The sequence below is a fragment of the Vulpes lagopus genome, chromosome 6 (assembly GCF_018345385.1).
Source record: "Vulpes lagopus strain Blue_001 chromosome 6, ASM1834538v1, whole genome shotgun sequence".
NCBI classification, from domain to species: domain Eukaryota; kingdom Metazoa; phylum Chordata; class Mammalia; order Carnivora; family Canidae; genus Vulpes; species Vulpes lagopus.
In genome coordinates this window covers 46,574,045-46,599,638 of record NC_054829.1, presented here as the reverse complement: position 1 = coordinate 46,599,638, position 25,594 = coordinate 46,574,045, and the positions used below count along the sequence as shown (strand labels likewise).

Below are 25,594 nucleotides of genomic sequence, written 5' to 3'. Positions count from 1 at the left end.
AACATAAATAGTATATATAAACCGCCTGTTAAATGACTTACTCATTCCTTCTAAGACTCTGAAGTTGCAGGACTTGCATTATTCCTTGTAATCCTCTTCCTCAAGGGCATTGCTAACAAGAGAATGATCTGAGAGTTTGCATTGTAGTGTTCTGAAGTCTGCTATCTCATTGTAGCTCATATGTCTGCTCTTGCTCAAATACTCTTAAGATACTCATTTTTATGAATTAATACTTTGTTTTTGGTTCCTTATTTGGTCCCTTTCTATATAAACTCCGTTTTGTTATGATGTTGAAAGTCATTCTTCAGTCATTCAGACAAATAAATGTTTTCAGTCACTCTTCAGGTTTGTTCGAAAGAGACATAATAGTTTAAGAAAATATATTTCTTTTTAATTTCAGTTGCCAAGAAACAGTTTCCTAGGTGTGCTATGTCTTTTCTTTATAATGGCTCAAATGTACTCATAGTCCATCATCTTGTGAGGTTTAATTTTCCTGGAAAGATGAAGCATAATTTTTTTCAAAGTTTACAATTAAGAAAATTAGAAATACACACCTATAGCATTTCCAGTATGTTAAAATGATTCTTTTCCATATTTAAAATTTTTGAAGATTCCCTTTCAACATATATAAATTCATAGCTGCATGGCCAGCTTCCAGTGATTTAGAATGCCACATAGAGTAGAAAAGCCCCAGAAGCCCCTTTAGTGAATATAAGATCCAGTATGTAAAAAGGTGAAACAATGTTATTTTTTGGTTCTCTCCTTGTGAGCCATGCATTTTATCATCCATAGTAAAATGCTAATTCCCATCTAGTTTGCTTCTAACCTGTTTTCTGTTTATTCCCCTTTTAAAAATTTGCATTGTGTTCAGGGAATTGCAACAAAGTTTAGTTTAGCAAAACATAGAAGAGGGTAGAAATCTGGTACTAAAGAAACTTGGCATGCATTCCAAGGATTTTTAGATTATTTTATAACAAAGAAAATGTTAATTGCTGCATTGAAATATAGTTATGAACAATGAATCAAGCACATAAGATTTGTTCTTAATAATACTGTGCATTTCAGTACTTTTCAGAGTTATTTTTATTAAATTAATGTAAATATTAATGTAAATATTTATTAATGTAAATATTTCATTATATTAAATTAATGAAAAATTTTATTTTTTCAAGAAGTGCAAACAATCTCTGTTCTCCAGATATTTTTAGTCTGTGTTTTCAATTTTGACCTTTTTTATAGAAACTGAAGTTTTTCTAAATAGTATTTTAACAGTTTTATTGAGATATAATTATATGCTACACAGTTCACCCACTCAAAGTGTACAGTTCAGAGGCTTTTAGTGTATTGAGAGTTGTTGTGCATTCATCACCCAATTTTATAACAGTTTATTAGCCTCAAAAAGAAAACGTACATCTCTTATACATCACCTGCTAATCCCCTCCCACTCTCCAGTCCTAGGCAACTACTCATCTACTTTCTACCTCTATAGATTTGCATATTCTGGGAGTTTAATATAAATGAAATTCTACAGTATGTGGTCTTTTGTGACTGGCTTCTTTCCTTTAACATTGTGTTTTCAACATTAGCATAGATAAACGTATAGATTACTGGTTATGATAGATTTCAGATAGGAAACCTTTCTTCACTTTAGATAAGATGCAAACTATGTCTATAAACATTCCACAGATTCATTCTATTTTATTATTCATTCTATTATTTAATAAAAATTATTTCTGTATTTTTAAAAGTTTTCTTACCAAAAATAAATATTTAATATGCTATTTTGCCTATATTGTATGAGACTTCTTCCCATAAACTATTTCATTATTTTATAGTCATAATTCAGATACTTATTTTATTTTACTACATACTTATATCACACTATGTAATTTCCCCTTTCTTCATTAAGTCCAATGTAGCTCTCCAAAGCCTTAAGCATATAAACTAAAAGTTTGGAATTATCTATTCATTCACACTTAGTATACAAAGGTAGAGTGGGAAATGACAATCATATACCAACATCTACTGAAATCTTTTTTCTTCCTCTCACCCCCAGTTTCACTCTGTAACAGTTCTTTCAAATCTATGCCTTAGTCTTTTGATTTGGTCCCCTAGCAGCTTCCCAGCCTGCTCCATCCATATAGTATTCCTTCCTGCTCCTCAAACATGCCAAACACATTCTCCTACACACTTTCCCCCCAGTGATACCATACTGTACACATTGCTTTATACCTTGAGTTATTTTTCATAATATATATTGGCAATTTATCACATTTCTGATCTTTGTGAATCAGATATATTTTAAAAAGTATTGATCTATCTTTTCCTTTTTAATTTACATGAGAATGAATATGTTTTTATTGTGTGGGACCATTTGATACTGCTTATTTGTATCTTTTTCACTTTTCCTATTTCACATTTAGGTCTAAGATTTATTTGGAATTGATTTTTATTTATGGTGAGAGCAAGAGGTAAAGATTCATTTTCCCCCCATATGAATATCCAATTGACATAGCATCATTTTGGGAAAAGATCATCCTTTCTTCATTTATTGCAGTGACATCTTTGTTGTAATTCATTGTATATGTGTGGGGTTGTTTCTGAAATCTCTAGTCTTTTCTATTTTGTTTGTCTACTTGTCTATCCTAGTGACAGTAACATCCTGTTTTAATAACTGTAGATTTTAAATACCCATTGGTGTCTCTTAGTGTATATCCCCCAATTTATTCTTCTTCAAGGTTGTCTTTGTTATTCTTGGCTCTTTGCCTTTCCACTTGAGCTTGTAAATCTGTAAAGAAAAATTTATGCAAGAAACTTGCTAATTTGATAGGTATTATAACCAATCTGTGGATCAATGGGGGAACCTTGACACATTTATAATACAGAGTCATTTCATCTGAGGTATGTATCTCTTTCAGTAATGTTTTATGTTTTTCTGTAGAGGTCTTAAATATCTTCCATTATATTTCAGTAAAACATTGGAGGAGCTCACACAAGCCCATGAGAGCTGATTGGATTCATCTCTTCCTAATTCCATATGCAGTGAGTCATGTTGGTAGATTGAAATGGCCCATAATGGCCACAGAAATTGGCAAACACCACAAATCAGGACTTTCCTATCCCACTCACTGCTAAGAGATTGTTGTTAAATGTTTAGTAGCACATCACTTAATTACTAGATATATCAGGTTTTATAATGACATGTAAATAGTACTTTATTATTAAAAATTAATGTGTCATATACTTATAGTAAAATTCATGTGCTTATTTTCCATCCATGTGTTTTCCTTAATGAAGTGTTGGTTCAAGTCTTTTGCTCATTTTTATATTGAGTTATTTGTTTCATTATTGAAGAGGTTTGGTGTTAATTCTTTAGATGTTTGGTAGAAGCTGCCTAGTCCTGAAGTTCCCTGTGATGGCAGGTTTTTGATTACTACTTCAAGCTCTTTACTTATTATTGGTGGTTATTCTGTTTCTTCTGATTCAGTCTTGGTAGGTTGTGCATTTTTGGAAATTTTTCCATTCCTTCTAGGTTATATGATTTGTTGGCATGTAATTATTCACAGTAGTCCCTTATAATTCTATTTATTTCTGTAGTATGAGTTCTAATGTCTCCTTTTCATTTCTAATTTTGTTTGAGTCTCTTGTTTTTCTTAGTCTAGCTAAAGGTCTGTCAGTTATACCTTTTTGAAGCACCAGCTCTTAGTTTCATAGATCTTTCTATTGTTTTTCTGTTCTCTCTTTCTTTAATTTCTGCTCTGACCTTACTATTTCCTTTCTTCTGCTGACTTTGGGTTTAAAGTGCTTATAAACTTTCCTCTCAGAACACTTTTATACTGCCTTCTACAGTATTTGATATGTTGTATTTCCATTTTCATTTATTATGAGATAATTTTTTGTTTCCCTTTTGATTTCTTTTTTGACCCAATATTTGTTTAGAAGTGTGTTTAGTTTCCACATATTTGTCAATCTTCTCACTTTCCTCTTGTTGATTTCTAGTTTCATACTATTGTTGTCAGAGAAGATAGTTGGCAGGATTTCAGTGTTCTTAAACTTCCTAAGATTTGTTCTGTGACCTATCATATGAGCTATCTTAGAGAATGTACCATGTGTATTTGAAAAGAGTGTGTATTCTGTTACTGTTGTATGAAATGTTCTGTATATGTTTATTAAGTCCTTTTGTTTTAAAGTGTATTCCATTTCAAAATCTGCTGCTTGGTTTTCTGTCTGGATGATCTGTCAATTCCTAATAGTGAAGCATTGAAGTCCCCTACAATGATCTTATTGTTACATGTTTCTCCTTAAGATCTGTAACTATTTCCTTAATATATTTTGGTACTTGGCTTTTGGGAGCATATATATTTATGATCTGGTATACTGATCTTTTTTTTATCATTATATACTAACCTTCTTTGTCTCTTGTTATCCTTTTTGACATGAAGTCTTTTTGTCTGATATAAGTATGCTATTCTCACCTTCGTTTTGTTTCCATTTGCTTGGAATAGCATCCTCCATTCTCTTTGAACCAGGGTGTCCTTAGAGCTAAAAGGAGTCTTCTGTAGGCAGCATATAGTTGGGTCTTGTTTGTTGTTGTTGTTGCTGTTTAATCTATGTAACCTTTTTTGTGCCTTTTATTTGGTAAGTTCAATTCATTTATTTTTTTTTCAATTCATTCATATTAGGGCTATTATAGATATACAAGGATTTACTATGGCTATTTTATCTTTTGCCTTCTGGTTATTTTTGTCTTCATTGTTTCTTTTTCCTTCTGTTTCTTTCTACCTTTATAAGTTGGTGGTTTTCCAGGGTGCTCTGCTCACTGTCCTGTTCTTTTATGTTTCATATCACTGGTTTAGATTTTGCTTTGTGCTTACCATGAGGTTGACATGAAACATTTTGTAGATAAAAAAGTCTTTGCTCATAGCAGTTTATCTTCATTTACCTAAAGAAGTCCCATCCTTTTCCTCTTATTTTTTGTGTAAAAAATTTTTTATGCTATGACTTCATTACCAACCTTATGACCCCAAGATTAAGAGTTTCATGTTCTACAAACTGAGCTAGCCAGGCACCTCTCCCAAGCCACTTCTAGTTTCCTATCTTTTAGCTTGCTAATTCTCTCTTCTATCTGATCTGTATTTCCAATGCATTCTAATGTACCCTTCATTTCATTTACTGAGTTCTCCAGCTCCAGAATTGCTTTTTTTTTTTTTTTAAAGAATTTCAGTCTCTTTGGCAAACTACTTCTGTTCATTAATTTTATTTCTGAGATCATTATATTGCTTCTCTGAGTTTTTTTATAGCTCATTCCAATTCTTTCATAACAGCAATTTTTTTTAAAAAAAAGTTTATTTTATTTGAGAGAGAGAGCAAGCATGAGTGGGGGGCACAGAGGTAGAGGATCTTCAAGCAGACTCCCCACTGAGCACAGAGCCCAGTGTGCTCCATGAGGGGCTCAGTCTGATCCATGAGATGAAACCAAAAGTTGGACACTTATTCCAACGGGGCCACAAGGCACCTCTATAACAGCAAATTTGAACTCTTTATCAGATTGTAGTATTCCATGTCTTTGGGGGCTAGAAAATTGTTATTTTCTTTTTGTCATACCATATTACCTTGACTTTTTTGTGCTGTTTGATAAAAACTGCCTCTGCTACCACATTTGAAGTTGCAAATACTTGTCTTATTTAGGCAAGGTTTTGCTTGCTTTGATTCTAACAATTCAAGTTTGGTAATTAGGAATCTTCCTTTTGTTTTCCAGATGGTGGCACTATAGCACAAGTTTTTTATTTCCCTTACAGGAGCTTTTAAATATTTAAATATATGTAGAGCTGGTGGGGGGTGGGGGGTTGCTGTAGAGTTGAGGTAACTCTTAGGATTTTGGATGTATGCATGGCTGGAGCCAGCCCTGTAGGGACTCCTGGAATAGAAGAGGGATGGTCCCGGAGGTCCCTGGGTGGTCCTTTTGTCAGAACCCTGAGGTGAACAACAAGAGACATCTCCCTTCAGTTCTCATTGTCTTCCTCCTTCTCTTTCCTTTCCCTCCCTCCATTCCCTCCACAGTCTTACCTCAGAATGCAAAAGTCTTTTCAGCTGCAGAATGTAGAATCAGCCTGGCAGACCCCCACTCACTGCCTTTACCCTCCACCTCTTTAAAGGCTTGTGCCTGGCCTCAGCTACTGTACTTGCTGGAGGCTCTACAGCCCTAGGTTCCATGGCCTCTTCCGCTCTCCCAGGAGCCTCTTCTGTGGTCCAGTCCACTCACTTTTTGTGCACAGATGGATGGATCTCTTGGGTGTCCTAGTAAGCTGTAGGAAGGCCCTTTCTTTCTTCTTCTTTTTCTTCTTCTTCTTCTTTTTTTTTTTTTTTTTTTTGGTTATAGATGTCCAATTAGTTGTAAATCAAAGAGGAGAGAAAAAAGGACTAATATCACCATGATGCTGATATTATTCTTCTCATATTATCTTTTAAATATCTGTAGGATCTGTAGTGATATCCCTTTTTCATATCTGAAATTGGTGATTTGTGATTTTTTTCTCTTCTATTTTCTTTGATTAGTCTTAGATTATTAAATCATTCTTCTTGATCTCTATTTCTAGTTCATTAGTTTCGGACATCTTTATTACTTACTACTTTTTCTTTTCTTTGCATTTAATGTTACTCTTTTTTTACTTAAGATGAATATTAAATTATGATTTTTCAAACATCTTTTCCACTAATTGCATTTCAAGGTATAAATTTCCTCTAAGCAAGTTTCTGTTATATTTTCACAATTTCTGTATAAATAAAATACTGTACTCCAACCTACTGATTCTAATATTTATAGAGAAGGAGTCAAAATAGCTATAATTGATAATAATTAGAAGATGGGATGGGCTTGTCCTACTATGATGACTTTTCATAAAGCTATTTTGACTAAGATAGTGTATGGTATTGCTGATGAATGGATCAGATTTATTAGATTATTCGGTTTACTAATTTCTATTATATTTTCTTTTATCCATAGGTTATTTAGAAATTTAGTATTTAATTTCAGAGTATTTAGGAATTTTCTAAATATGTACTTGTTATTTATTTTTTTATTTATTTTTTTAATTTTTTATTTATTTATGATAGTCACACAGAGAGAGAGAGAGGCAGAGACACAGGCAGAGGGAGAAGCAGGCTCCATGCACCGGGAGCCTGACGTGGGATTCGATCCCGGGTCTCCAGGATCGCGCCCTGGGCCAAAGGCAGGCGCCAAACCGCTGCGCCACCCAGGGATCCCATGTACTTGTTATTTATTTCCAGTTTAATTTCTCTATTGTCAGAGAACATATTTTTTGCAATTTGCATATTTTAAAATGCATATTTTAAAAATTTGAAATGAACTGAGATCTGATATATGAACCAGTATACAGTCTATTTGGTAAATATCCCATATGAACTTTAAGAGTATATGGTTTTGCAATTATTAGATGTCAACTTGGTCAGTTTGGCTATTGATACTGTTTAAATGTTCTACATCTTTACTGACTTTTTGTCTGAAATTTTGGGCAATAGAGAAAAATTCCTAGAAAGATAAAAATTTCTCAAGAAGAAATATAAAACTTTATTAGTACTAACATAACTATTGCATCATAAGTATTAATGAAATTAAGATAACAGTTAAAAATCATCAGTTTTATAGGCAAGATCTATCAAAATTTCAAAGAACTGTTCACCTTAATTTTTTGTTACAAACTCTTTTTGAAGATAGGGAAACTTCTGCTAATTTATTCTATAAAGCTAATATAACTTTGAATATTAAACTAGCCAAAGACAAAATGAGAAAGAAAACGATAGACTCAGTTCACTGGTGAATAAAGATGCATAATTCCTAAGTAAGACTTTAGCAAACTGAATTAACAGTATACAAATAAGATATTATGCACTGAAAATATTAGGTTTGACAAAAATGTAAAAATGTATTACTACATTAACAGAATAGAGGTAGAAAACCAGGTGATCATTTCAACAGATACCGAAAAGACTTTTGATAAAATTCATTTCCCATTTATGATTTTTGAAAACTCATAGTAAGCCAGTAGAGAAGTTCCTTAATATGATAGGATAAAGTGTATCTACCAAACCAAACCAAACTATGAACTCAAATATTAGAAGCAGTCTCACTAAAATCAGGTTTTCCTCACTAAAATCAGAAGTCTGTCCACTATTACCTCTGCTATTCAACATTGTACTGAATGTCCAATGATACAAGAAAAAGAAATACGTAAAGATTAAAAAGGTGAAATAAAACTTATTAATTGTAAAACTTATTTCTGTTTCTACACTAATGAAATCCAAAAGTATCTACTCAGAATTTATAGGGAATAGTAGTTTATTTATTTATTTTTTGGAATAGTAGTTTAATAAGTGTTTCAGTATGAGGCTAATCTATTAAAGTCAGTTATATTTCTTTACCCAAGCAACAGCTATAAAACATAATTAAAAACACAACAATGAAGCCAGTTACAATTATTATTATTTTTAATATACATATTTTTAATTTTTATTTATTTATGAGAGAGAGAGAGAGAGAGAGAGAGAGAGAGAGAGGCAGAGACATAGGCAGAGGGAGAAGCAGGCTCCATGCTCCGGGAGCCTGACGTGGAACTCGATCCCGGGTCTCCAGGATCGTGCCCCGGGCCAAAGGTAGGCGCCAAACCGCTGCGCCACCCAGGGATCTCAGCCAGTTATAATTAGCAACAAAAACTAACATACCTAGCAATAAATGTAACAAACCTACTTTCCCAGCACCCCAAATTATAAAAACTTTATTGAAGAGAATCAAGAGAGATATCCCATGTTTATGGGTTGGTTGTAGATGTAGATGTTGGAATAAACATGAATAAACCCATGTTTATGTGTTAGAAGACAATATAACAGTATTGATTCCTTCCAAATTGATCCATAAATTTAATATAGCTTCAAAAAATTCAACTAACATTGATTCCCATAGTTATATGGAAAGAGTCAAAATAGCTAAGACTGATAGTAATTAGAGGAATATGGTCATACTATATATAATGACTTTTTTTAAAAAGCTGTTTTGAGGGACACCTGGGTGGCACAGTCGGTTAAGTATCCAATTCTTAGTTTCAGCTCAGGTTGTGATCTCAGGTCCTGTTCTCAGGTTGTGATCTCAGGGTTATGATCTCAGGGTCATAAGATCAAGCTCCATTTCTGGCTCCACGCTTAGCACAGAGTCTGCTTGAGACTCTTTCTCTTCCTCTGCCCCTCCCTGCTCCATGCGCTCTTGCTCTCTAAAATGAATAAATAAAATCTTACAGAAAAAAATTGTTTTAATATCAAAAATTTGTTTTGATTATCTTAATCAAATTGATGTTGATGTAGACAAATTATTGATTTGATCAGACTTGAGAGATCAGAAATAGTCATTATGTGTGTATATGTGTATAAATGTATGTATGTATATATTTATGCATATGTATACATGTATGCATATATATTCTTATTTATGACAAAGATCATATGACAGATTACTTGAGAAAGGAGGCTTTGATAGAATTATGAAAATTTTGTTATTCGTTGAAAAAATCAAATTTGATTTCTATCTCATACCTTATACAAATAGTCACTTCTTGCAGATTAAGAACTTAAATATCAAAAAGAAAAACTTAAAAACTAGAGGAATGTATATAAACATCTTCACCTCTTGTATAAGGAATAATTTCCTAAACATAATATACAAAGTGCTATTCATAAAATAAATTATTAATAAAATCTATTACATTAAAATTGAGAATACTTTTCACCAATAACAGTTTAAGGAAAATAAACAGGTAAGCTCTAAACTGGGTGATTTTTGCCATGCATATAACTAACAAAGGACTAGCATTCAAAATATATAAAGAACCACTGTAAATCAATGAGAAAAAGACACACCAAATAGAAAAATGAGCAAAAGGCATGTGTTCACCTCATTAGCATTTAGAGAAATATGTATCAAGACCATAATGAGATACCAACTCACTAATTTTGGAGTTTTTTTAAGATTGCATTTTTATTTATTCATTAGAAACACACAAAAAGAGAGAGAGAGGCAGAGACATAGACAGAGGGAGAAGCAGGCTCCCCTCAGGGAGCCAATGTGGGACTTGATCCCCGAACTCCAGGATCACGCCCTGAGACCAAAGCAGAGCTTAACTGCTGAGCCATCCAGGCATTCCCCAACTCACTCACTCATTTTGCACCTTTGCCACTGACAATTAAGAAGTCAGACAAAACCAGATGTTGGAAAGGATATGGATCAATAGGATGCCTAAGAAATTGAAAGGAGTGGGTGGGGAATAAAAAAAATGGTACAGTCACTTAACAAAATTGTTAAGTGCTGTAAAGTTGAATATTTGAAAACGTTACAACTCAGAAATTCCATTCAGAGCACCTGTTACATACATGTAGTTTGATGTAAACAATCTTAGACAATTATTTCAGTATGTAGAAAGTGGTGATATAGTTTTCATCTCGGAAGATATTTTTCTGTCCAAAATAGTGTTTAGCCCAGGTCCCTCATTCATATCAGTTATGTACTCAGATCCTAACCATGATAGGCAAAGAGTTTAATCAAAGAAAATCTATATTTGCCATCCTCAAAAAAAAAAGACTTTTGTGCTGAGGCTGAAGTTAGGTTGGTAGGTAGTAGTGGAATAAACTATGAAAAGACAATAATAATTAATAGCATTAATAGAAGTACTATTAATAATAATATTATTAGTGGGATGCCTGGGTGGCTTAGGGGTTAAGTGCCTGCCTTCGACTCAGGGCATGATCCTGGAGTCCCAGGATCGAGTCCCACATCAGGCTTCCTGCATGGAGCCTGCTTCTCCCTCCTCCTGTGTCTCTGCCTCTCTGTCTCTCTCTCTGTGTCTCTCATGAATAAATAAATAAAATCTTTTTAAAATAATGATAATATTAGTAATAGTATTAGAGATCATTATTAAGCATGTACTATATGTCAGGGTCTTTGGTTTTCATTTAAAGAACATTATTTAATTGTCACAAAGCTTTTCTGATATAGGTACCATTTTTAATCTCATTTTTCAGGAGCCCGTGGGTGGGTGGCTCAGCTAGCTAAGAGTCTGCCTTTGGTTCAGGTCAGGCTCGCTGCTCTTTGGGGAGCCTGCTTCTCCCTCTGCGTGCTGCTCCCTCTGCTTGTGCTCTCTCTCATTCTTTGTCAAAGAAATGAATAAAATCTTTAAAAAAATAATCTCATTATTCAGATAGATGGTAGTGAGTCATTGGGAGGTTAAATAGTTTCCACAGCTTCATATATGTTTAAGTTGTGAGGCTGAGATTTACACAAAGACTTTCTGACTACAGCATAGAGATAAGGCAATATGGAAGCTATCATCCTTTGGATATAAAATCAATTTTTCTTAACTTTTCTGAGAGAACAACTCTCATTTATGGCTATAAACAATAGTCCTGTTGTGTTCAGATGCTTTGTACTGTTGTTCAGAAAGTATTGGTGTATGTCTGTCTTCACTAATGAAAAACTGAAATTATATATTAGATTTGCAATATTTTAATAGTACTGTCTTCAAGATGAACAGCAATATATATAGAGAGATATAGGTAACAATGTTGTACAATCATATATATATGTGTGTAATCTGAAGTCTAATTTAAAATTTTGCTAAGATATATGATTGCCTTATTTTTCTCTAGCTGTAAGACTTCTTAAGTACAAAGCATACCTCAGTTTGTTGCACTTTATTTTATTGCACTTCACAGATACTGCAGTTTTAACAAATTGAAGGTTTGTGTCAACCCTGTGTTGAGGAAGTCTGTGTAGGCACCACTTTTCCAACAGCATTTGCTCCAACAGCATTTGCTGGGTCACATTTTAGTAATTGTTGCAATATTTCAAACTTTGTAGTTTGATGACTGTGAGGAGTTCAAGACTTCAGCGGAGGGAGTAACTGCAAATGTGATGGAAACAAGGAGAGAACTAAAATTAGAAGTGGGGCTTGAAGATGGGACTGAACTGATGCAATATCAGGATAAAACTTAAATGAATGAAGAGTTGATTCTTATAGATGAGCAAAGAAAGTGGTTTCTTCAAGTGGAATCAACCCCTGGTGAAGATGCTGTGAAAACTGTGGAAATGACAACAGAGGATTTAGAATATGACATAAATTTAGTTGATAAAACAGCAGGAGAGTTTGAGAGGATTGACTCCAATTTTGAAAGTTCTGTGTGGATAAAATGCTGTCAAACAGCAAGTATGCGACAGAGAAACATTCACAAAAGGGAGAGTTAATCAATGCAGCAAACGTCATTAGTTGTCTTATTTTAGGAAATTGCCGTATTCATCCCAGACTTCAGCACCCATCACCCTGATCAGTCAGCAGCCATCAATATCAAGGCAAGACCCTCCAGCAAAAAAGATTGCAACTTGCTGAAAGCTCAGATTATGGTTAGCATTTTTTAGCAATAAAATAGTTTTAAATTAAGCTATATATTTTGTGGGTTTTAGACATAATACTATTGCACACTTAATAAACTGCAATGTCATATAAATATAACTTTTATATGCACTGGGAAACCAAAAAACTCATATGACCTACTTTATGGTGGTGGTCTGGTACTGAATCCACAGTATTTCCAAGGTATAGCTGCAGACATAATGGAGGATGTTTATTTAAATATATTTTCAAAGATTTAAATGAAAAGTTATTTAAGAGCCCAGTTTTGTTCACAATACTATTAAGGGTTGATTTGAGGCTAGGTCATATATTTGATCTGAAAAATTAATTGGTATATGTTTTGACTTTCTGTTTTTTGGTACAAAGCAAATGAGCCCATTTATGTGGTCTCTAAGAGTTATTTGATTTCTGCTAAAGAGACAGAATGTTATAGTGGAAAGGCCTGGGATTAAAGTTTAGATACCTGGGATCTAATCTCAAATTGACAGTTACTGACTATGTGAACTGGTATCTACCCCTTACTAGTGGGCGTGCTCTTGGAAAAGTTACTTAACCCAATTCTTAATTTCCTCATGTGTCAAAAATACAGATAATAATGAATACCTTCCTGGAATATTAAAAAAACTAAATAAATAGTTACACAATCCATGGTAGATTGCTTGATATAGAAATTCCATATCCTTTTCTTGGGCAAAGTCAGTTACATCTTTGGCTTTCGTTTCCTAAATCTATAATAATACTAATAGTATTTATGATGTGCCAGCCGCTGTTCTAAATGTGTTATGTGAGTTTATTAATTCATAGCAACCTTATGAGGTAGTCACAGAGAGATTAAACTTGCTGAAGGTTACTCAGCCAAAAAAAATGGGAAAGCCTTTGTTCAAATCTCAGCACTCTGGTTCCAGAGCCTGTGTTTTTCACCACTACACTATTCAGCCCTTCTAAAGGAAGGAGTGTTGTAGGCTGAACCAGTAAGTAGTTTATTGCCTGTTACGCTGTTCAATAACCACAAAACCTCAGGGGCATAGAACAGTAAGCATTTATTGATCACACATGTTGAAATCGTTGTTAGGCAACTGTTGATCTTGGCTGAGGTCCCTCACATGGCTTAGGGTTGGTTTGCTATGGGGCTTGGTTGGGACGGGGCTGTTTGCCTTTGCTGCAAGTGTCTCTCATCCTGCAGCAGACTAGCCTGGGAATATTCACATGGTGAATGGCACAAGTGAAAGAGCAAAATGGAAAAACACAAGTGCTTTTCTAAGCCTCTGCTGTGTCATGTCTGCTAAAGCAAATCACATGGCTGACCCCAAAGTCAAAGTGGGAGGATCTTACAAAGTTACATCACAAGGCAGTAGATATAAGATTGTGTCACTTGACACATTGAAGTTGTTTTGTAATATACCATAAATGCCAAAATTTAGGGTTCTAAAATTCTTGTATCTTAAGAATTAATTGTAAAAGTCAAAACTGACATTTCTGCCGATTAAATAGAAAACTTTTTTCCATCTTACAAATGAAAAAACTAAGCATCAAAGTTTCAAAAAAGACTAGACAAGAGAACAAGATTTGTTTATATTTTTGTTTTTACCTTTTGACCCTCTCTACCTGTGTCTCCCACCCTCAACCCCCCTCCCCCAATTCTGGCAAATACCAACTGTTCTCTGTACCTATAAGCTTGTTTTGTTTCTATTTTTTTTAATTCCACATATAAAAGACAATACAATATTTGTCTTTCTCTGATTTATTTCACCTAGCACAATGCCCTTGAGGTCCATCTATGTTGTCACAAATGGAAAGTTTTCATATTTTTTATGGATAAGTAATAGTCACAGCCACACACATCATCTGTATGTGTGGCTGTGTACATACACAGGCACACACATATACATAATAATTTCTTTATCCCTTAATTCATCAATGGACACTTAGGTTGTTCTTAGGTTGTTTCTATATCTTGGCTATCGTAAATAATTCTGTAATGAACATAGGGGTTCATATATCTTTTTGAGTTAATCTTTTCATTTTCTTCAGATAAGTACCCAGAAGTGAGATTGCTGGATCATATAGTAGTTTTATTTTTAATTTTTTCCATACTATTTTCCATAGTGGTTTCACCAATTCATGTTCTCATCAACAGTGCACAAGGATTCCTTTTTCTCTAAGTCCTAGCTAGCACTTGTTGTTTATTGTCTTTTTGATAATGGCCATTCTAAAAGGTGTGAGGTAATATCTGTTTGGTTTTGATTTGCATTTCTTTTGATGATTAATGATATTGAGCATCTTTTCATGTGTCTGTTGGCCATTTGCATGTCTTCTGTTATAAAAAGGTCTTCTCATATCCTCTATCCCCTTTTTAATTGGATTGTTTGTTTTTTTTGCTGTTTAGTTGTATCAGTTCTTTATGTATTTTGGATATTAACCCTTTATCAGATATATAATAACTCTGAAAACATGTACACACACAGATTTCTGGAAAAATCAGCAGAAACTTCTTACAGGAATACTTAGTTTGGTCTGTGATGGTAATGGCGGTGATGAATAGCTAACCTTTATGAGTTAACTGTGTGCCAAGCACTGACCTCAGCACTCTACAGTGGCTCTATAGCCACTCTGTAGTGGCTCCCTTAATCTTTCCAACAACCCTATTAATAAGTACTATTAATAGTTTACATTTTACAGATGAAGAGCTGAGGGGTTTAGTAATTTTCCAGGGTTCACGGAGCTTTTATATAAGATCTTCACACAAAATAACTTTCAAAAGTGTCCTTTTTTTAAAATGAATTATGTCTAGACCTCTTTGCTATGGATTTGAAGGTTGCCTGTAACCTGGCCTACCCAATTTAATTATCTGTAGATTCCATTGCTATGAGGCATAATTTAAAATGAGACATTTAAGAATCTAGGATTTTGTAGATGGCATGCGTGTATTGAAGGGAGCTGAACTAGGTGTTGTAAAAATTTATTCCGATTTCAGAAATATGTGATTCTGAGTTCCTGTATGTATTTCCTCCTGTGTATGTTCAGCTTTAAAAACTGTTGCAAGGATCCTTTATGTGGCTAAGTAAACTTATTTCTAGGGGATAAAGAAATTATGAACTGAAGTTATTTTATTCCTGTACTCCAAAAGTAGAATCTTCGGCTTTGATTTTCTTTCTCTATCTGCAAACAGAGATCTTTGCCCTCACTTGAAGCTTTCTTGAGAATAAAATTCCGTTTGATTTGGTCACAGAATTGGAAAGACCAGATAGAAGTCTTTCTGAGACATAAATCTTCCTGAGACATTTAATGACATCAATGTGTCGTTAAAATGAGCATTTCAGGGGCACCTGGGTGGCTCAGTGGTTGAGTGTCTGCCTTTGGGTTGGGTCGTGGTCCCAGGGCCCTGGGATCAAGTCCCACATTAGGTTCCCTGCAGGGAGCCTGCTTCTCCCTCTGTATTTTTCACAAATAAATAAACTCTTTAAAAATAAATAAATAAAATGAGCATTTCTAATTCCACTGTGCCTCTGTTTCAGATATTTGAGAATTGAGAGGTATTTTACATTTCTTGGTATTTTGAGATGATTAGCTGAATAAATTGCTATTTTATTCAACAGGTGGGTTTTCAGAAAAGACATATGAATGGAGCTCGGAAGAGGAGGAGCCAGTGAAAAAGGCAGGACCAGTCCAAGTCCTCATTGTCAAAGATGACCATTCCTTTGAGTTAGATGAAACTGCACTAAATCGGATTCTTCTCTCGGAGGCTGTCAGGGACAAGGAGGTTGTTGCTGTATCTGTTGCTGGAGCATTCAGAAAAGGAAAATCATTCCTGATGGACTTCATGTTGAGATACATGTACAACCAGGTATGTAAGAAGTGCTTTAAAATGTTTTCTTGTTTCTGTGCTTTTGTCACTTTGTGTTTTTATTTAGTAGTGCTCAGTATTTCCACTTACATTTGTTATATACCCTAAATATGAACTAGTTTAAAAATGAAGTAGTTTAAAAATAACCATTCGACCTTCTGTGCTTTGTACACCAAACTCTATAGGCCACTTTTATCTGAAGTCACTTTGCCACATTTCCCATAAAATATAACATATTTTTATTCTTGGGATGCCTGGGTGGCTCAGTGGTTGAGCGTCTGCCTTTGGCTCAGGTCGTGATCCCGGAGTCCCGGGATCGAGTCCCACATCAGGCTTCTGCATGGAGCATACTTCTCCCTCTGTCTGTGTCTCTGCCTCTCTCTCTGTCTCTGTGTGTGTCTCTCATGAATAAATAAAAATAAAATCTTAAAAAAAATGTTTATTCTTTTAGAAAGAGACATGGCATAGTGATATGATTATCAATCTTACACATTAGAATGTTTAAAATGTGTCAAATAACTTCTATCATAGCTTTTTTATTATAATCATTTTCCCATGGCATTTATTATGACATTTTTCTTTTTTTTTTATTATGACATTTTTCAAGCATGCAGCAAAGTTAAAAGAATTTTACAGTGAACACCTAGGTATCAACTACCTAGATTTTACCATTAACATTGATATTCTTGCTTTATCACATGTGTCTCCAGCTGTTCTTCCCTCTTTACAGCCATCATTGCATCTTATTTTTTTATTCATTTCAAAGTAAATTGCTGAGATTGGTACACTTCCTCATGAATATTACAATATACATCATTATCATGTATTTCAGTACTTGGTTTTTTTCTTTTGTTATAAGATTTACATTACAGTTACACAAATCTTGGGTGTACATTGCTTATTATTATTATTTTTTGAAAATGCATATGCCAAATGGCCCCAAATCTATCAAGTATATCTTGCTGTTACCCCAGGAAGTTCTCTCTTATGTTTTCCCACTCGATTCTCCTCTTAGCCCACCCCCAGAGGCAACCAGCAGTGTCATAACATTTGACACCAATGGGGCACAGAAATGACACTTTAAGGGATCTAGGATAAACCAAAAGTAGAAGGGTCTAGGGAGATCAGAGTTGAGGAACAGAAGATTGGGCATGGAGAGCATACCAGTAATTTTTTTCCCATCCTTTTACCCTTAGCAGTTCTGTTGCAAATGTGGATGTGGAGGCAGAGAAACTTTGTGTTATGTTTTTATACCATAATTATTCATTTGGGATTGATCTTTTTTATAAAAATATTTTATTTGTTTATTTGAGAGAGATAGCAAGAGAGCATAAGCAAGGAGGAAAGGGAGGACCAGGCTCACCTCGAACAGGGAGCCCAACCTGGGGCTCCATCCCAGGACCCCAGGATCATGACCTGAGCTGAAGGCAGATGCTTAACTGACTGAGCCACCGGGCACCCCTGGGATTGATCTTTTATAGTTGGGTTTTTTTAATAGTTTTGTAAAATTAACTTTAATATCTTCTATCTCTAGCTTCAGTTCAAACAAATCAGGAATAGCACTACCAAAATACTTTAGGCTTTGAAACCAAAGAGAAACTTGTCATTCTCTGTTTGTAGTGTATCCGCAGGAGTATGCTACTTAACACAGGTGGGAAAATTAAGTGAACAAAACTAGTATTAGTATTAGTTTCCATTCTTTGGGACTATAAGTTTTAGGCTATTCATAGTTTTAACTGTAAAAATAAACATGAAAATTAAATGCTCAATAACACTTGTCATGTTGCTTGTGTTAAATAGCACTTGCCAGATTTAAGTGTAACAGATTTGTTGTGTTTTTGTTTTTGTTTTTCTGAAGTGCACTACTAGGTGCCTCTCCTCTTGCTATTCACTCCCTCCACCCCCAATACCAAAACTTTTGTGTATATTATTATTGTGTATATCCTGACATAATTTCCTTTCTCTTGTCTTTATTTCTTTGCTTCTAGAATGCCCACTCCAAGTTTGCTCACCTGGAAAATTCCCAAACATTCATCAAGTTGTAGCACAAATACCACCTCTCCTATTAAGTCTTTCCTGACCAAGAGTTAGTTATTCTTTCTTGTGCTATCTATGCCTAATGTACATGGCCATTTTGGCATGCATATGTTGCAACATGATGGTTTATTAGCATGTCTGTCTTTTTTATTAGGTTGTGAGCTTCTCTGGTCTAGAATGATAAATACAAAGATATCATTCATATAATATAGCAGATGGTGCTTGTCTGTAATAATATTTTAGATGAATAAAGTAGTTGTATCAACACAATATATGTGAATATGTTGTTTCCTTTTGACTATAGTTGGAGAGAGATACAAACCAGAATTGCTGTGTAGAAAAATCTATATCACATATCCAATTCAATATCACAAAATTTCTTAATTTATAGGAATCAGTCGACTGGGTTGGAGATTACAATGAACCATTGACTGGTTTTTCATGGAGAGGTGGGTCTGAACGAGAGACCACAGGAATCCAAATATGGAGTGAAGTCTTCCTTATCAATAAACCTGACGGCAAGAAGGTATAATGCAAACTTCATAAAGAAAATTGAGTTTGCACTTACAAGAGCTACCACTTTTCAAGGTCCTCAAAAATGATCTTTTGAAAACTAATTTTGGCTATTTGACATGAAGATTAAAAGGGAAGTGGGGTGGGTAGCATCCTATTGTGTGTTCCTGTTTCTCTTTCCATTGATCAAGGTGGCAGAATCATTGGGACAGTAGATCAGCAAGCTAACATCTATACTTTGTTTCAATGCTATTCCTATTATATTGGATTACCAGTGAAAATTCATCATTATAGTATTGAGCTAATTAATATTTTTATTTTCTGTGGCATTCATGGCATATATAAAAAATTACCTATTAAGTATTCATTGTTCATGGTTTGCTTTAGTCCTTACAGTGTTAACTTTGTAGTAACGCTAATACTACACCTGTCCTATAAAATATCAGTGATGTACTCTACTTGCCTATAGGTTGCAGTGCTATTGATGGATACTCAGGGAACCTTTGATAGTCAGTCAACTTTGAGAGATTCAGCCACAGTATTTGCACTCAGCACAATGATCAGCTCCATACAGGTATGGAATAAGATAAATCCATTTTGATGGTTGTTTCTTTAACTAAAACTTATGAATATATGTATTCCTATATACATGTGGTAGTAAGACAAACAACAGAAATGGTAAATAGGTTATTTGCCTCAATTAGCATACAAGTTCTTATGATTTCCATAAGAGTAGAATTGTTTTGGTAACTGTCATCTAATTTCTTATCAGTTTTCAAACTGCCTATAGTCAGAAAATTTTGTATTATCTTATTGATAATTTTTTCTGTTTAAAGACTACAATAAACTCAATAATACTGTCTTATAATATATGCAGATAGATATGAAACTACCTATTATAAGTTACATTTACCTTTATGTTTCAACAAGATTTATAAATGTGATTTTATATAGCCAGTAGAAATATTTCTGAGTATAAAAACATTTGTATGCTTTCCCAGCTTTTTTTTAGAGAGAGAGAGCATGTATGAGTGGGAGAGTTGGGGAGGAAGAGGGGATGGACAGAGGGAGAGGGAGAGAGAGGATCCCAAGCAGGCTTCATGCTCAGCACAGAGCTTGATTCAAGGCTCTCAATCTCACGACTCTGAGATTATGACCTGAGCTGAAATCAAGAGTCAGATGCTTAACTAACTGAGCCACTGAGGTGCCTCCTTTTTTTCTTTTTAGATGCTTTCCCAACTTTTTAAAACACTTAAAAATAAATAAATAAATAAATAAATAAATAAATAAATAAAACACTTAATATACATTTAGGTAAGGAAATGCCTTACAAAATTTTTTATCTTTGGGGTGCTTAGGTGGCTCAGTCATTTGAGCCTCTTACTCTTGATTTGGGCTCACGTCATAATTTTAGGATCCTGGGATCAAGCCCCACACCAAGCTCTATGCTCAGTGCGGCGTCTACTTGGTATTCTCTTTCTTCCTTTCCTCTGCCCCTCCTCCTGCTCCTGTGTTCTATAAGTAAATACAATCTTTAAAAAAAAAAAGTTATCTTCCTTTCCTTTTTTCTTTGTCTTTTTATTTTTTTGTCTTTTTAAAGTATTGTTTTTGAGGTTATTGTAGGCTTTACAAATTGTCCTCAAAGTCATTGCAGTTTTACTATAGCCATAGAACATATAGCATGAAAGATTTTAAGACAGTTTTTAGATATTTTCTGTTCATTAGAAAGAGCAAGAAGAAACAGTGGCCAAGAAACGGACATTTAGAGAGAGGTAATATAGTTTAAAAAGGTAGGGAAGGCAAAGTGGTTGGGATAAATAAGTCAAGGCTTGAATTATAAGTGAGCAGAGAATGAAGCTAGTGAACCAGCAACAAGGGTTTCACGTGGTTAGAACAAAAGGGTGGATAGAAGGAAAACTGAATTTTTTTTAAAAAAAAAGCTTTAAGATGAAAGTCATGATTGTAACCTGTGTTTGACTAGCTTTTAAAAATAGACCTCTTGAATGAGCCTTTAAAATACTGACTTAGGGAATCCCTGGGTGGCTCAGTGGTTTGGCGCCTTCCTTTGGCCCAGGGCTCGATCCTGGAGTCCCGGGATCAAGTCCCATGTCGGGCTCCCGGCATGGAGCCTGCTTCTGCCTCCTCCTGTGTCTCTGCCTCTCTCTCTCTCTCTCTCTCTCATAAATAAATAAATAAATAAATAAATAAATAAATCTTAAAAAAATAAAATACTGACTTAAAAATCTAATTTCTTCATAATCAACAGTATAAGCAAGCCAATTAAGACAAGATTGATTTGCCTTTTTAATATTTATATATTTTACCTGAAGGTATTGAATATTTTCACTGAAAAATTTAAGTCCTTAGTAATAACTTTTTATTATCTGAGAAATAGTCTGTTATTTAAATAAGTACACAAAGTATACTCTTTGTGTCAATACATAAAAATCCTTAACTTTTTTTGAAATTACCTCCCAAAAAAAAGAAAAGAATGTTATCTTAGTGCTGTGATCTGTTCATGAAGCAGTAGTGTATATGGATATGAGCCCGATATTCAGAGCCTAACTTCAATGTGATAGAACTTTCTATAGACCTAACAATTCTTTTAAAGATTTTATTTTTTTATTTATTTATGAGAGACACACAGAGAGAGAAAGAGACATAGGCAGAGGGACTCAATCCTGTGGGAAGCCCGATGCGGGACTCGATCCTGGAATCATGACCTGAGCCAAAAGCAGATGCTCAACCACTGAGCCACCCCGGTGCCCCTAGCCTTAACTAAATTAGTCAATTATGAAAAAGTCAATGTAGTTTTTCAAGACAAAATTTACTTATGGGTTATTCAGATCTAGATTGTTATTATTTTGGTGTGCTTATAAGAATGGTTATTTTAGGGATCCCTGGGTGGCGCAGCGGTTTGGCGCCTGCCTTTGGCCCAGGGCGCGATCCTGGAGATCCGGGATCGAATCCCACGTCGGGCTCCCGGTGCATGGAGCCTGCTTCTCCCTCTGCCTATGTCTCTGCCTCTCTCTCTCACTGTGTTCCTATCATAAATAAATAAAAATTAAAAAAAAAAAGAATGGTTATTTTATTGACTATTAAGTTAGGTTCATAAATAATTTTAATATCCATCTCCAGAGCAGGTGGCTGTTGTATTTCTGGAACAATTTTATGAACATTGTACATTGTTTATTGTCTTTCAAGCTTTCTTTACTACTCTTTCAAGATCTTATAAATACCATTATATAAAATACATGTAAGAGAGTTTGATTTTATGAAAATTAATATTTATAAAAATAAAGAATGACAAAGTGCATGCTTCGGATGATGCTATTTATTTTACCATTTTGACTTTATTTCTTAATCAAGGTATATAACTTATCCCAGAATGTCCAGGAGGATGATCTTCAGCACCTCCAGGTAACAATATGTATATTCTTTTTTACAAATTTGGTAATCTTTTGAGGGTGTATTTTGTTGGGCCTTCTACTTGAACACTTAATTCAGAAAGATTTAGAAACATAATCAAATGGAGGTTGTCCTATTTCCAGGCTTCTTGTTTCAGCCCTGTATGATTATGTTCTTTCTGATTCAGTTTTTATACTTCTTTGTTACTATAAAGCTACTTGCTATTGGCCCTATATATGTGAAAATATATGGCAAATTAGAGTAGAGAAAAGAATCTTTGGTTTAAAAATGACCCAAAATGAGAAGTTGATCTAGTTTTAAAATAAGTTACTCACAGAGGTGAAAAGTACACCATAGGGAATATAGTCATTAATAAGGTAATAATGTTGTATGGTGACAGTGACTATGCTTATTATGGTGAGTATAGCATAATGTACAGGATCATCAAATCACTGTGTTGTACACCTGAAATTAATATAACATTGTATGTTAACTGTACTTTAATAATACATTTTATAAACATTTCTGTTCTATATGCTGTCCTCAGAGTATTGTTACAACAAAAATGAAAAAAAACCTGAAGTTGAAGGCTTATGGTCAGAGATTTAATAATTATAGTCTGATATCAGTTGTATGCCAGACTTCTTTTCCTATGGACTTATACCTAAAAACTATGAAGAGCTGGGGGATCCCTGGGTGGCTCAGCAGTTTGGCGCCTGCCTTCGGCCCAGGGCGTGATCCTGGAGTCCCGGGATCGAATCCCACATCAGGCTCCCGGCATGGAGCCTGCTTCTCCCTCTGCCTCTCTTTCTCTCTCTTTAGGTCTATCATGAAATAAATAAATAAATAAATAAATAAATAAATAAATAAATAAATAAATCTTTAAAAAAAAAAAAATCTATGAAGAGCTTCCTGATGATAATTCATAAAATTCTACTTTAGATCTGAAAGAGACTTCAGTAGACACCTAATTTCCCTTTCATTTTTACAGATGAGGTAAATTTGGCTGAAAGTAGTAAATGACTTGCCTAAATATGGGTAATTGGTGGTAGAGTGGGACTAGAAATCTGGGCATCTCCTGGGCTCGGGGCTCCTTCCACTCTCCAAGCAACATTTAAATCTCAAGTAAAAGATTAAATATTTCCTTTAGATAGTTTACATCTCTGTAACACTTTCTGCTCCCTTTCAATGCATGTTATTTTGGTTAAATATCAAAATCTATTTCTCTGATAGCTTCCCTCTGCATATTTTATAGAAAATTTTGCTTTAAATATATAATCTATCTTAGCAATAAAGGCCATGTACAAATTTAACAGACAACAAAGGATGATAAAGCAAGGTAACCTGTAATGTTGGAAAATAGCATTTGGAGTTCATATCGAGAATTGTTCCCAAGTATATTTCTAGTATATCACCCTGATCATTTACGACAAATAGGCAATAAACTAAATAATTGTTTCTTATAATAAGTACAGTTTACTTCTTCAGGCCTGTGTCATAACCTAGCCAATTATTTTCCAAGTTAATGGCATAACACTGTTCAATACCAGTGTAGGGATTCCTTAAGAAAGCTGACTTTGGACTTTGATATTGAGTAAGTAAACTTTTTCTGAGACCATTTAAAATTTTTCCTGTAAATGACAACACCTCAGCCTCCTCAGAAAAGATTGTGAATTCCAATTATGTTAGTAGATGTTTCTAATCAGAGTGTTAATCCCTGGACCAGCTGCCTTTTAGACATGATATTCCAGACTTTCACTGAGTCACTCTAATCAGATGCTTAGTAATTACCCTTGGCTTCCTAGATGCTTCTGCAGGAGAGGCAGGGTGGTGTTGTGGGAACTATCCTAAAGAGGAAGGGGTGGGAATCCTCAGTGTCAGTGTTCCACCTTGGCTCTGAGAAGCCACTGTGGCTTGTCAGTCTTGTGGATGAAGTGGCATTTCCTGTGTACAGCTGGGGAAACCCAGTGGACTGGTCTGGATGAACTGCTCAACAGAGGCCTAATCACAGTAACTGCCTCAGGTCTTTGTTCTCTGAGACCTTACATTTCTGGCAACACAAAAACTGATATGGTGCCTCTCAACTGGGAGCAATTAAAAACAAGAGAAGGCAGTACATCTGATTGTATTTTTCAGCCAAATACCTTTATGCCTTTGTAGTAATTTAGTCCGTTGTGCCATTAAATTTCCTCAGGCAACAACTTTTGTAAATATGTCCAACATAGTTTATGGCCCTCTGGTCTGATCTGTGCAAGTTCTGCTTTGAAAGGTTACTTTCCATGTTACTTTCTTTCCTGTCTTCCCTACAAAAAACTTTTTACACTCTTGATATAAAGGTATTAGCCTGAAGTGGAAACTTAATTTTTAACATGTACTTTATGTCCTTAATTTTTTATTTAAAAATTTACTGTAGTTCTGCTTTATCTAATATCTAGTTCCTTAAAATGATTATTTTAACCTTACTAATACAGTATTATGTTTTAGTGAGGAAGAAGAAGAATGGAAAAAAGCACAGAAGTAAAACTTTGCTGATACTGATGTTTTCTCTATGTGTGTGTGTGCATGTGCGTGGATGTGTGTGATTTTCCATCTAGCTTTTTACTGAGTATGGCAGACTGGCAATGGAGGAAATATTCTTGAAACCATTTCAGGTGAGTGGAGGGTAAAATGGTGGTAAATTCTTATTAAATTTTTCTGAAGAGTATAACCAAGTATCTTAATTGAGAGGGTCACTTTTCTTTTTTTTATTTTATTCAAGAAGTTCTTTGATAACTTTGTTAATGCTATTTGATGCAAGTAAGTGATTAAATAGGGAAACAAAGCTGAATTAACAGATAAAAATGATTCTTAAATGAAAAGTCAATTTATATCAAGCAAACAAAATATCTGTTGTATTTAAAAACTGTTTTTAAGAAGAGAACTAAAAGTGAAGGGAATTCAGTTTAAAAGCAGTATTAGGGATGCCTGGGTGGCTCAGCAGTTAAGCATCTGGCTTTGGCTCAGGACGTGATCCTGGAGTCCTGGGATTGAGTCCCACATCGGGCTCGCTGCATGGAGCTTGCTTCTCCCTCTGTCTATATCTCTGCCTCTCTCTCTCTTTATGTCTCTCATGAATAAATAAATAAAATATTAAAAAAAAAAGCTGTATTAAAGTGTAAAATTTAGCCGGTGGTGTGCTGATAAATATTTACAACTGGCTGGCAAGGAGGGAGGAGGTGGTTCTGATTGAAAGCATTTGCGGATTTCTGAGGTACAAATACCTTTACCACAGCTGATTTCAAGCTGTCAACATGATGTCAACTGACTCGTAAAATTCTTCAGACTT

General features: G+C 34.6%; 1 protein-coding gene across 3 annotated transcripts in view; it reads left to right on the top strand.

The window, feature by feature from the left end:
• ATL1 (atlastin GTPase 1) overlaps nucleotides 1–25,594 on the top strand; it is a 75,136-nt gene that overhangs the window by 27,323 nt on the left and 22,219 nt on the right. For all 3 annotated transcript variants that reach the window (XM_041758343.1, XM_041758341.1, XM_041758342.1), the window contains exons 3-7: nucleotides 16,064–16,311; nucleotides 18,740–18,874; nucleotides 19,331–19,435; nucleotides 22,231–22,281; nucleotides 24,864–24,920. In XM_041758343.1, coding sequence (XP_041614277.1) covers nucleotides 16,064–16,311; nucleotides 18,740–18,874; nucleotides 19,331–19,435; nucleotides 22,231–22,281; nucleotides 24,864–24,920 — 596 coding nt within the window. The remainder of the gene's footprint in view (nucleotides 1–16,063; nucleotides 16,312–18,739; nucleotides 18,875–19,330; nucleotides 19,436–22,230; nucleotides 22,282–24,863; nucleotides 24,921–25,594) is intronic.